Consider the following 14,007-nt stretch of genomic DNA (forward strand, 5'->3'; position numbering starts at 1 on the left):
GTCTTTGTTAAACTTCATCCTGTTTAACTCGGACCATTTCTCCAATTTGTCCAGATCATTTTGAATAATGACCCTGTCCTCCAAAGTAGTTGCAATCCCTCCCAGTTTGGTATCATCCGCAAACTTAATAAGCGTACTTTCTATGCCAATATCTAAGTCGTTGATGAAGATATTGAACAGAGCCGGTCCCAAAACAGACCCCTGCGGTACCCCACTCGTTACACCTTTCCAGCAGGATTGGGAACCATTAATAACAACTCTCTGAGTACGGTTATCCAGCCAGTTATGCACCCACCTTATAGTAGCCCCATCTAATTTGTATTTGCAGACCAAACTTCTGGGTTATATTCTTCTTACTAAAACTGGTAGTTAGGGAGAAAAAAATCCCCAAACTGACCTGCTCAGAAAACTTCAAAATTAAAATTAAAATGTCAAAAAAATATTCAGTATAACATTTCATCAAAGAGTTTGCTGTGTTTTCCATTCCTTTCTATTCCCAATAAATTGTCCCGTTTTGGTCATTCCCTCTGAAGCATCTGGCAACGGCCACTGTCAGAAGACAGGATATTGGGCTGGTCTGACCCAGTGTGGCTGTTCTTATCTTATGTTCTTATGGTAATGAAATCAAGAGTTTAAATGGATCTTTTTCAGTAGAAGACCTAAAAGAGGCATTCCACAGGCTAATATTAAAGAATTAAAATTTAAACTTTCCTTTTTTATGGTTTGACTACACCTTTCAAGAAGAAACCTGCTCCACAAACAGCTGCTCATGTCTAGCTATATTAACATCTTACGTAGCTTTCCTTCATTCTTCCACAGTCTCCGATACCAGATCCATGGCGGCTGGAGAAGGAAATGTGAAAGTAGTGTCAGGCACTGGTAGGTGAATACTGACCTTTTAAAACCTCCTCCAGGGTTCGCCAACCAGCTTCTTTAGAAGAATCCTGACAAAATGGAATGGTAAATTGATAACATTCTTTCCAGCTAATGCTGAGTTTTGCTCTGGAAAAACGAATACTTCAAAATCAATTAGCATAGCAATCTAGCTGAACTCCTGGTAGATTTTGATGTGTGATAAAAGAATCTCTGCAAGAATAATGTGGTTTTCTTTTTCTGTGCTTTTTGCTAGAACAGACCAAAATTTCCAGTGCAAATTTACATTAGTCGCCAGAAGCATTTTACAATTCTGGATGTTTCTTTCATTTTGGTCTTTAAAAAAAAAAAAAAAAATCTGGGGAAATTAGCCACATTTTCTATTTGAACCCAAGAGCACAGGGTTTTCATTGATGCCATTGCAGCCCAGTGAGCATAATTTCCCTTCCCCCATCTCTTCTTCATGATTTATTAAACTCGGAGGGCCAGATCATCAGATGGTACAAAATGGCATAGCTCCATGAAAGTCAATAGAGCTGCATCAATTGATACCAGCTCAAGATCTGGTATTTATCTGTAATTATAATAATTCTCTCTATTTACATTACACCATTCATCAAGGATCTCAGAGTACTTCTCCCACATTAATGAAATGTCCTCAAATCCCAGGGAGTGGGTAGGCATCATTATACCCATTTTACAGATGAACTAAGGCAGGGGTGGCCAACCTGAGCCTGAGAAGGAGCCAGAATTTACCAATGTACGTTGCCAAAGAGACACAGTAATAAGTCAGCAGCCCCCCCATCAGCTCCCCCCCCCCGCTCCCAGTGCCTCCCACCCACCGGCAGCCCCACCAATCAGCGCCTCCCCCTCCCTCCCCGCACCTCCTGATCAGCTGTTTCGTGGCATGCAGGAGGCTCTGGGGGGGGAAAGGAGGGAAGCAAGGGCATGGCAGGCTCAGGGCAGGGGGCGGGAAGGGGTGGAGTGGGGGGCCGGGGCCTGGGGCTGAGCAGTGAGCACCCCTCGGTCCATTGGAAAGTTGGCACTTGTAGCTCCAGCCCCGGACTCGGTGCCTATACAAAGAGCCGCAAATTAACTTCTGAAGAGCCGCACGTGGCTCCAGAGCCACAGGTTGGCCACCCCTGAACTAAGGTAAATAGGGGTCTCCATTTTCAAAAGCTGGCTTCTCATTTTGACTGCTTATTGGGTGCCTAATTTTAAGTACCCAAGTTTGAAAATTTGGGAGGGGTCTGATTTTTATAAGCGCTGAGGATTGGCAGTTCCTATGGGAGCGAGCAGGAGCTCTGGATGCACAGCACCCTTGGAAAAATCAAGTCGTAGGTTTCTCAACCTGAGGACTCCAAAATTCAACTCAGACGAGAAGCCAGTTTCGAATTTGCGGTCCTAAGCACCTAGCCCAATGGGAAACTGGGAGTCCTGATTCCCAATCCCCATCCCTGCCACCATTCTGACCATCAGACAAGGATGAAAGTAAAATTTATCTCTTACCGGTACGGGGAGGGGGCAGCTTTGCCCCCCGGAAGGGGCAGGGCCTCGGGCAGAAGGGGCAGGGCTGGGGGGTCAGGGTCCCCCAGCCAGCTCGCCCACGCCGCCAGCAGTGATTTAAAGGGCCCAGGGTTCTGGCCGCTGCCCCTGCCTGTCAGTGGCCGGAGGGGGCAAAAGGGGCTTTAACGTCTGTGGTATGGGCTGGTACAGGCAGCCACTTTTTACTGGTATGCCATTTTTACTGGCCCGTACCACCTTACTTTCACCCCTGCCATCAGCAGCTTTTCTGTGGATCCTTTCGTTTACACCAATTAAAGGGATAGATAAGGGTGACAAGGACCCAGCAAGACAAGTCAGGCACATTGTGGAGAATCCACTAGTGACCCCTATATTTAGAAACTTTCTTCCCTGTTTTCCACCCCTCCTATCTGTTCTCCTGGTTTGCACTGTTACAACAGTGATTTCTTCACAGTGCTGTCTTTACTGTATTTAGGGTTACCATATTTAAAAAATAAAAAAAAAGAGGACACGCCACGGGGCCCTGGCCCCGCCTCTTTCCCAACCCCCAGCCCCGCCCCAACTCCGCCCCTTCCCCCAAAGTCCCCGCCCTAACTCCGCCCCTTCCCCCTGAGCACCCCGCATTCCCCCTCCTCCCTCCCAGCCACGTGAAAAGGGCTGCCTGAGCGCTACCGGCTTCACGGTTTGCCGGGCAGCCCCCAGACCCTGCACCCCGGGCCGGCGCTTCCCCAGCGCAGCTGGAGCCCAGGAGGGGAAGCGCCAGCCAGGGGCGCAGGGTCTGGAGGCTTCCCGGCAAACCGTGAAGCCGATAGTGCTTGGGCTTCGGGCAGCCCCTATGCCTCCGGACCCTGCGCCCCCGGCTGGGCACTTCCCCTCCCGGGCTCCGGCGGCTGCTGTGCTCCCTGAACTCCTGGGCTCTGTAAGCGCTGAGCTGCTTGAGTGCTACCGGCTTCGGGCAGCCCCCATGCCTCTGGACCCTGCGCCCCCGGACATGTTTTGTAATTATTACTACATTGCAATCTTTGTAAAAAAGTCTGCATGAAAAACTGCTAAGTCCTGACAGCAGCTTGTGGTTTCTAGGGGGGAGCAGTGCAAATCCAGAGACAGAAGAAAGCCTCAAGCCTTCCTTGCCAGCTGACATTCAGCCAAAGGGTCACCCCCCATCGACTGTGTGGAAGCAGCCCAAGGACAGCAAAGAGTGGGGTGATGAATATATTTCTAAGGAGCACCCAGACAGAGTGAAGGAAACAGGCCAAAGCAGATACACCTCAGTGGACAATGTCTTATGTGAAACTTCTTTCGCTGGTAAGAATAAAGCAGCAGCTGTGGCTAAAAAGCATGGAGGCTTTGGGATTCTAGAGGCCATCAACTCTACTCTGGAATCAAATCAGTTAGCAATGGGACCTACAAGTAGTTTAAGTTGTAAGTTTGTTTTAGGTTTCAGAGGAGAGCTAGCTGAAATGCAGGATTTCCCATTTGCGAGAAATGTTGGCATTCCAAAATTTGAGTTAGGAGAACAAAACCAATTTTCTTCTAATTTTCCCATGAACCAGAAATCCCCCCAAAATTTATTTTCAGAACCACCAGCAAAGAGTGTTTTCGGACATAAAATCTGCTCACCAGGACCCTGACAGCTGCTGAGTGACATTGACATTAAATTGGTTCAATAAAAGATATTACCTCACCCACCTTGTCTCATTGACATTCTTGTCCGTTTTCTGCTGTTAATTTGGATTTGCCATGACGACGATGAGGTGGGTGAAATTTTCAGCCAAAACCTTTTTTGGCAAAAAATGCAGATGTGGCAACACCACTGCATCTTGAGAATTCATATTGGTTTGGCTGACCTGTTTCGGTCCATAGGAATTCCAAATTTTTCCAAAATTTGACATTTTCAAAACAAACCATTTCAGTGTTTTGGTTTGAAATGAATTTCCTTTTAGAGACTTCCTTTAAATTGATTAAACTATGAAAAACATTACTGAAAGGCTTGATATTGAAACAAAATGTTTCAGGTTGAACAAAATGTTTTGTTTGACCCAAAAAGAATTTTTTTTTCCAGAATTGCCAGCAAATCGAATAATCCGTTATTCACACAACTCTGCTTGTAACTGCTCCATCGACTGATAGCCCCTGAGAGAAGGCTGCATGCAAAGCCCTGCCTCAGTTTGGAGGGAGCTGCCTAAGACCATGTGGCTCAGTCCTGTAGGAACGGGAATTAGAAAGGCTGTGCTGTGTTGCTGAGGGGCTCCAGACAGACTGGTGCAATTCTGTGTTGGTTAGATTACAGAGAGTGTATTTATTGTGCCCTTTAGAGAGAAGGTTGCCTGACCATTTCCATTTTAAAAGGTCCTTTTACAATTGTACATAATTTTCCCTGGGACAGCCTATAGTTCACAGCAGGTCACGCCTGTGGAGTCCTTTAAAAAGAACAAAAAACCTTACCCTCCTTGTAGCCTTGCTTCTCAGTCCTTAATATCTTTGGCAAAGGACAAACTTTCTGTCCCTGGGATTGTTCTTTCTGCCTGGTCTCGCTCTGAGGTCACAGAGCATCTATGGCAAAGTACAAAGAAGCAAATAGTTTTGCTTCTCCATCTCTGCTAGGAGAGACTATTCTTCCTAATCCCATTCCCTCAAAGTCTATGCCTCTTCTGTGGGAGGAAGCTGATTATATATGCTGTGTATCCTTCCCAGCATGCTTTGCTTCAGAGCCCTACAGTTCTTAGCAGGCCCAGGAGTATTAACCCCAACATTCCCTCTGGGCTGCAAGAATAGGCTTCAGTCTCAAGCCCTGAACAGCAGCAGATGTCTGGCTCTGCTTCCTCCCTGAAATCACTTCTGCTTTCTCAGTGGCTGTTTTTTCTTGCCACACTCCTAAATCCAGTGAATATGCTAGAGACTTCCCACATCAGTCTTAAAGAGCCAGTACCCCCATTATACTCACTTTTGGGCTGGACTCTCCTCATTGGTGAATTGTTTTGAGTGGCAGTCACAAGGCCAGTCCAGGGAACAACTGCAGTCCTTGGGGCAGCCAGGGGCTAATTCAGCCCCTGTCATATGTTAGAGCGGCCTCGGGGCTGCTCTAGCTTATGATGTTGGCTGGTAACAGCCTCTTAGAGCTAGAGGTGGCGTAGACAGTTCTGCGTCAACTGTGGGTTCTTCCACGCCAAAGGAAATCCCAACTTCTCTGCTAGGGCAGCTCTAAGTGGTGCAAACAGGCTAAGGATCTGGCCCTGACTGTTCTCACTGGAATAGTGTATTTGATTTATAGGGTAATATAATTACTAGAGATGTAGAAAATTTGATGTGAATTTCCTGTTTATGATTTCTAAAAAAACTGATCTTTCAGAAACTCTGGAGGTCGAGGGGAGAGACATGCTTGTTTCCAGTCTTCCTTTGTAAATAGACTGTGGCCCTGATCCTCTGTGGAGCACTTTGCAGGATCAGGGCTAGCACTTGATATTTGTGAGGAAAATTACATGAAAAGAGGAAGCTCCTTCAGTCTTCCTCAGCCTTTCCCTTCCCTCTCTCCAGTCAAACACAAGCGTGCAGCTTTTAACATGTTCTTTTCAATCAAACTTTTTGTTGAAGCCAAAAGACAGAGCATCGCTTTGGAGCTGCTGGAGTCTGAGAGGAAATATGTCATCAATCTGTCCCTGATCCTGAAGATCAAAGCCACATTGCAAGGCTTAGACGTGAAGAGGAACACCAAAGAGAGAAGGTATCGTAACTGTCACAATGGCTTTTATAAAAGGGCCTTTTCAACATTCAGAGTTCGTTTTTCCCCAAAAACATTTTGGGAACTTTCTCTTAGCCACTTTGAAACCTTTAAGTGCCTAATGTTTTTTATAGCCAGAAAGCTTTAGGTCTTTAAAATGTTTAACATGGGTAAAAGATTCTGCCTTTTCCTGCCTTTCTACTTTCATCAATTCATAGATTCCAAGGCCAGAAGGGACTGCTCCAAAATAATCCCTAGAGCAGGTCTTTTAAAAAAATCACCCAATCTGGATATTAAAATGGTCAGTGATGGAGAATCCACCATGACTGTTGGTAAATTGTTCCAAGAGTTAATTACCTTCCCTGTTAAAATATTATGCTTTATTTCCAAACATTTCTTGCCTCCTCTAGTCCCCTCTCCGTGCTCTTTGACTCACCTCATTTAATCCTCCCTCTCTGCCCATCCTGCTCTCCTCCCTCCTGTCTCCCCCAGCACCCACTCTTTGAGACCTGAGAACAAAGCCCCCCAATCTCAGATTCACAGTCCACACCTCTCCCTCCGCCACTGGAAGTTGCTGGCTTTAGCATTAACTATGGACCAGTTACTGCTGTCCCATTATAGTTGAATATAAAATACATTATTCAGTATCATACATGGCTAAAAGGCATTTTCCCCATCTGTCTGTCTCTTGTCATTCTTCTTTCCACCTCCTGTGTCTCAGATGTCTGTTTCCTCCCCATTTCTCTGGTTCTTCTTTTATCTTTTCCTCTTTTCAGGATCTCTGCATATTCCTCATGGCCACATGCTTCAAAACTATCTCTGCCATGTCCTCGCTGTATATTAAGAAGAAGCTTGGCATGTTTTCCATGTACATACCGCATTACAACCTTTAATGACATGATCACATGCTTTTTATCATAAAATACAATACAATATCATACCTTCTCTCCCCCCACTCAGCCTTTAGAGCTAGTTGGTAATTTTCCATCAGAACAATTTTTATTGGAAAATACTGTTTCTGCACAATTGAAATCTTCCATGGGAAAATTTAGATTTTGCTGAAATTTTTCAATGTTCTGTCAGGTAAATCAAACTATATATTTCGTTTTGGGTCAGATCATCCTGAATCTAAACATTTCAGTTTGTTGAATTAAATGGAAATGTTTTGTTTCAGGTCATTTTGAAACTAATCTGTGTCCACCTGAGCTGCCACAGTGACTCCTAGGAATTGTAGTTCAGGTACCTCATGACCTCGTTCTCCTCTATGGGCTCCCTGACCAGACTACATCTCCCACAATGCACCATGGTCTCCTCTCTGGTTAAATTGCTGTGATGCATTGTGGGAGTCCCTTGACATAGGTGCATTCTGGGAGACGTAGTCTGAGGAGGAAGCCCAGCCCATAGAAGAGATTGGAGGTATGAGGCATCCAAACTACAACTCCCATCACGCAGATTCAGTTTGGTTCAACAGAAATATCAAAATGTTTTGGTTTAAGCTGAAAGGTTTTTGATGTTTCCATGCAGCAAAATATTTAAATATTTTGCATTTTCCATCCTGATTTGGAGTGAAAACAGTTGTCAAAATATTGGAATTTCTCACAGGATGGAAGTTTTGGCCAGCTCTCCTTATAAGGTACAGCTTGTAAAGTGCACAGTGATTGAGGCAAGGTTTATGAGTCCCATCCTACTTCCATATGTGGTTGCAGGAGTGGGGCCCAAGTCCTCTAACTCAAGTGATAATGGCTCATGCTTTGAGCTGTGTAGGTTCGTTGCCCTGTTGGGCAGAGTCGGTTACACAAGGCAATGGAGCATTAGGCCCAATGAGTGCAAAAGCATGTGAACTGGAACCATAAAACACTAGATTCCAAGCTCTTTGGTGCAGGGACAGCCTACAACTCTGTATTTGTACAGCGCCTCACACAATGGGGCATCATTCATCACCGGTTCATAGGCTCTACCATAATAACAATGATTAATAATACCTTGTAAAGGAAACCCAGCACATTTTAAACTGCTGGCCCATGAATGTGAGCAGAATCTGTGGGTTCCCAAAGCCTAGGAATCGGATTCTTTTTTAGATGAATTTCTATACTCCTCTGTGCAATCATATCTGTTATCTTCCCTCTTTAGTTTCTTCCCCGGTTCTTTACGATACCTGGTCCAGCAGCATGTAGACTTACTTCACATGCTGCAAGAGAGGGTGCTGAGTTGGCCACGTCCAGGAATCCTGGGAGACATATTCCTGAAGTTAACAAACGATGAGGTACGTTAGTGCTTGTGACAGAAAACACCCGACAAAGGCATCAGGATTGCTTTAGTTTAACGATGTATAATGGTGTGTTTGGATCAAACAGAACTGCAGATTTCCACCCCCGCCCCCAACGTAATTACGTGTCTGGCTGTATAACAAATTTAAAAGAACTCTAGGGATAACAAGCCTACATACCATACTACGTACTACATACCAGTTCAAGTCAAAAATGGTACATCCATTATAGAATCATAGAAATGCAGAACTGGAAGGGACTTCAAGAGGTCATCTAGTCCAGTGGTTCTCAAACTTTTGCAACCAGAGGACCCCCATTTTGATTTTAAAATTTTCAGGGACCCCCAAGCCACCCCTCTCAGCCCTTGCCCTGCCCCCTTCTCCGAGGCCCTGCCCCCGCTCACTCCATCTCTCGCTCTCCCCCATCCTCACTCACTTTCAACAGGTTGGAGCGGGAGGTTGGGGTACAGGAGGAGGTGCGGGGTGCAGGCTCTGGGAGGGAGTTTGGGTGCAGGGGCACAGGACTGGGACTCACTTGCTGTGTGACTGACCAAAACCTAAACCCTCATGGGCCTTTGCACTGGTAAATCTGTGGCAGTGCAGCATGGTTCGTCTGAATGGGCCAACAGAGCAACATCATGCAAAAATAAATAAATAAAAATCTACAATGTGAACATGGTGCCCCATGGTAACTGGGTCAGATGGTGCCAAACCATTGTGGGCTCCAGTTGTAGCCTCAGCCAGCCCCTAGGTCTTATCTACACTGCCACCAAGACTTCGCTCAGATCCTGACCATAACACAACACAGGACAACTAGGTAAAGAGTTTGCTGGAACTGGGTGAAGGCCCTGCACATGTCCACTGTTGTAGCTTGGTTTGACTGTTGCAGCTTGACAGGCACCATGTTACAATTGTTTGGTTGTGACTGTTTCAGACTGGGTAAGGGTTACAAGTACATGTACAGATAATGGCCTAACATAACTAAGCTGTGTGCTATCCCTCCCCATTCCCCTGCCCCTTCTGCTCGGAGCCAACAGTAAACCTGGGGCTAACCCTACAGAATTTCAAACCACTAACATTCCTTACTGAGCATTTCTGGGTTTGTTCCTCAGAACAATTTTCTGGACTACTACATTGCTTACTTGAGGGACCTGCCGGAATGCATCTCACTGATCCACGTGGTGATTCTGAAGGAGGTACATTTCTTACCTGTTATTTCAGAGACTCATCCGCCATGACACACAGTCATTACTGGCAATAGTGAAGACACAATCAGTACCCTCCCCCCACAGTGGAAAATAGCCGCTTGCCAAATCAAATATTAATGTATTCCTGGAATTTCTCTAAGGAATCAGGCAGTTGAAATAGTACATAGATGTCAGTTCATCCTGAGCACATGAAACATAGCACAGAGAACCACAAGACACACTTCTGAAATCATCAAATCCAGGTGTGTGATTGTCTTTAGCCCCAAGATACTACTGATGGCAGCCACTGACACCTTTTGGCATAACCATGCCATTGCTACACTGGCAGCCTGAGAATGCCGGGAGATTCTGGATTTTCTGTGAAATATCTGAACTTGTCCCTGGATTACCCCAGGCTGTGGTCCAAACCACCCAATCTCTGTTTGCAAACTGACCCTCCCGCTATCCTTGCCCCACTTCCCACAGCTGTTGGAACATATTTTCCAGGGTTTCTTCCTGCCATTTTTTTCCATCCCGCTAACCAAATTATTTCATTACCAAACACTGGTTTCTTGAACGATGGGCTTGTGGATCGATTGGTTGTTCCGAGTTACCAAAGGCAGCTGTCTAATTCTAACGTCACCATGTATTTGAAGGAAGTTACATCCAGAAGTTCAATTGGATCAATAGCTGTAAAAAGCCTCCCCCCGACCAGGAAATCCTCCCTTGCACCCCATCCAGACCACTGCCTGGGAACGTATGTAGGAGAATGGATAAACCTTTCACATGCCCTGGAGAAAGACTCTTTCCTGAGACCTCCTTGCTGCCAGCCTCTTTGCATTCATGCCAGGGGTCTAATGGCTCACGTCGCTCAGTCCTGTGGTATCACCCAGGGGAGACAGGCGGTCTGTAAAGGCCAGATGCTGCTATCCTTATTCACACAGAGTAGTGCCCTACACCTTGAGCAGTTCCATAGAAATCAATGGGACTAGTTCCAGAAGTGATTATTGCCAGTGGGCATAAGGGGCTCACAGTCCAGCCCTTAGCATAACATGATTGGGACTGTTGTCATCTCATCCCCTTGTCATTCGTCTGTCACTCCCTGCGTGTTGCTGTGTGTACTGTACAGCATCACATGAATACAAACTGCACTGGGAACTTACATGCCATAGAGATGCTAAATCTACTTTCTCCAATTCAGGTGGAAGAAGAAATTAAGTCTGACCTCTACATGCTGTTCTTTCATATAGTCCAGCGTATCCCCGAATACCTTATTCACTTACAGGTAGGACTAACGCATGAAAGTTGCCCGGGTCACCCTATTGCCCTGTAAGGATAACGCTTGGTATTGGCGTTTACACTGCATGTCACTTCTCTCAGAGCTGGCCTCTGCAGCCACCCGGTAAAATCTCTGGGCCCTTGAAAGTGGAAGCCAGTGGAGACTGGTCTCTAGGAGGCTCTCGCATGATTGGCAGTTTCCTCAGGGCCAGGACAGCCTTTGCGTCCCGGGAATGCCCCCCATTCTGAGAAACCCCAGACCCTCACACAGCTGTGGGGGATGTGTGGGCTTCCAGTGACTGGGCTAGGGCTGCCGGGAACTACTAGCCAACCATGTACAGCCGAGTCCGCTCCTTTACTGAGTAGCCAGCATGGTCTCTAGCCACCAAGGTTACTAGTGTGAGAGGCAGCATGGCCTAGTGGGACTGGCATGGAAGTGAAGGGCTCCTGTTGTCCAGGTCCAGCTCCGACATCGGCCCACCCCTTGCCCATGGCTGGGTCACAGCTTGATCCCTCTAACTGAGTTTCCCAATTTGCAAACACTGCTAATCCGTCCCTGTGGAGTGGTGATGCTCTGGCTATGACTCAGCGCTTTTACAGGGGTGTTCGAGAGATGAGGAGGACATGGAGGGGGGGGGGGGAGTAAGAATGTAACCTGGGGTGTGGCTGTGAGAGTCAATGTGAGGGAAGCGGAGCCATGAAGGAAGGAGCAGAGAGAGAATGCAAACAGGATGGGAGCAGCCTGCAGAGGGCTAGACCTGGGAGGAGCCAGGGAGGTGGTAAAGGAATGGCACAAGAGGCTACCGGAGGAAGACACGCACACATTGTTTAGGTTGGTGAACGCTATTGAGGGGACGGGTAACCCTTTCCTTGCTGGCATCCCGTTTCTCTGTAACAGGGGACATACAAAATCCTAGGTGGGCAGGGCTAGCAGCGCCCAAACAAGAATGACCCCCGGACAAGTGCGACACAAACAGCTGGCTCTTGCAGCAAGGAAATTGGTTTGTTGGGGGATGAAAAGCATCTTCTTGCTGACACTCCTCTAAATCCTCAGGCTAGCACTGTGCAGACTGGGGCAATCACAGCCAGGGTGGTGTGAGAACTGGGTCTTGGGCCTATCCCAAAAGAAAAGGCTGACTCTGGCTTCACTGAAACAGTTCAGACCCCAAGGGAGAAGGGCAGCAGCAGTGCTATAAAGGCCCAGGGAGCCTGGTGTATTTGTATGATGGTCCCCATTGTCCTAGGCACTGTCCAAATGCCTACAATTCCCATCTCAAAGAGTTCACACAATGCATTTTCAGAGCCTCATGCAGTTGGTTGATTCTTAGTACTAACCCAAAGTAACATTAGCTCCTTTGCATGAAAAGAGCGAGGACATAGTCCAAACGGTCTGCTGTGGTGATCAATCCACCGGGAATCTAGTGACGACCCACTAAATCGACCACAGATCACTCTCCCGTCGACTCCGGTACTCCACCGGAACGAGAAGCGTAAGGTAAGTCAACGGGAGAGTTTCTCCTGTTGACCCAGCGTGGTGTAGACGCCACAATAAATCGACCTAAGCTATGTTGACTCCTGCTACATTATTCACATAACTGGAGTTGCGTAACTTAGGTCGACTTAATCCCGTGGTGTAGACCTGCCCTTAGTACTAACCCAAAGTCACGTTAGCGCCTTTGCATGAAAAGAGCGAGGACATCGTCCAGTCTGCTTCCCTTTGCACCCCAGAACATCCTGAAGTACACCGAGCAAGAGCACCCTGATTACTACCTGCTCCTGGTGTGTGTGCAGCGCTTCCGCATTTTCATCTCGCACTACAGCCTGCTATTACAGTGCAACGAAGACCTGCTCATACAGAAACGGAAAAAGCTGAAGAAGTAAGTCTGGCACAAGATCTGGCCCTGTATCTCAGGGAGAAATGATGGAGCAGGTGGAAACAAAGGGCCAGATTCTCAGTTGGTGTCCATGGGCCCACTGCTCCAGTGCGGTCAAATGGTCACATTTCCACCAGCTGAGCATCTAGCGCCTGTTAGGTCAGAACATTTGTCATCAAATTTTTTGGATCAGATTTGGAGCAGCCACTTCCTGCTGGTTCAGAGAAAGAAAAGAAGTTCCTTTTATTTGTTCTAAATGTACCAGCCATTAATTTAAACAAATGACTCCTTGGTTTCATAGGCCTGGTCCACCCTAGAAAAATTACCGGTTGCTGACAGCAGGTGATAGACATGGGTTCAGTTGCAAGCGTCCAGCAAATCAAGGCTAAGACGTGGTTTGAGCAGATTTTAGCCACCGCTTGCTGAAATAGCTTTGAATAGACCCTGAAGACCTTACAGCCTAAATAGACAAGGCAGAATTATTGTCCCAGCAGAAGGGGAACTGAAGCACAGTGGGTTAAGTAAGTTGCTTGATGTCCTACTGGAAGTCTAAGGCTGAGCTGGGAATTAACCCTAGATCTCCCAAGTCCCACATAAGGGCCGTCACCACAAAGACATCATCCTTTCTCATAAATGAGGCTGTTCCTGAAACGATGAGCAAACTTGCCATGTGCCTTAAAAACGAACACAGGTTGTGCTGCTTCCGCTGATTTCTTGCTCTGTTTCTGTTTATTGGTGATGAATTTCAATTCCCCTAGGTCGTCCCTGGTTAAGTTATACAAAGGTCTGGCTTCTCAGTGTGCCAGTGCCAGCCAGGAGGTTTCTCAGACACCCAGCACAACAGCCATCCGAGACAGCGGGATCCACTCCGAAGAGGTGATGCAGCCGTTCCCAGCAGCCCCTTCTTCCAGCACAACAGCCACGTAAGCCTATTGTCAGGCCAGCATCGCTTCCCTCCCCACACAGCCCCAATGTGCCACTAGAAATAGCCAAGGGTGTTGCTGCAGCATGGCCATTCGGGGGAGGGGAGAGTGGGGAGGGGGCGAGGTCTGCAGCAGGTTGGCTCCCCTGTGCAGGGTAATAAACCTCTCTATGCATTCTCAGGAGAAAGTACCTTCTGGGAGCAGGTTTGAGTGGTGGGGAATGCCTGGGGAAGGGAGGAGAACACGTCTCCTGGCAAACAGCTTGGAAATTCATGGTGTAGGAGCAGAGAGACCGTAGTAGCCAATCAGAGTAAAGAGATTTGCCTTACCCCAATGTAGTTATCACAAAATAACTCAGTGACGA

General features: G+C 47.0%; 1 protein-coding gene across 1 annotated transcript in view; it reads left to right on the forward strand.

Annotated features, from left to right (window-relative positions):
• Positions 1–14,007, forward strand: part of ARHGEF33 (Rho guanine nucleotide exchange factor 33) — a 37,857-nt gene that overhangs the window by 13,762 nt on the left and 10,088 nt on the right. The window contains 8 exon segments of the mRNA XM_034764018.1: positions 820–879; positions 3,478–3,702; positions 5,989–6,118; positions 8,246–8,378; positions 9,494–9,577; positions 10,770–10,853; positions 12,575–12,723; positions 13,479–13,643. Of these exon segments, the coding sequence (XP_034619909.1) occupies positions 820–879; positions 3,478–3,702; positions 5,989–6,118; positions 8,246–8,378; positions 9,494–9,577; positions 10,770–10,853; positions 12,575–12,723; positions 13,479–13,643 (1,030 nt within the window).

This window comes from Trachemys scripta, chromosome 3 (genome assembly GCF_013100865.1).
Source record: "Trachemys scripta elegans isolate TJP31775 chromosome 3, CAS_Tse_1.0, whole genome shotgun sequence".
Lineage (NCBI taxonomy): Eukaryota > Metazoa > Chordata > Testudines > Emydidae > Trachemys > Trachemys scripta.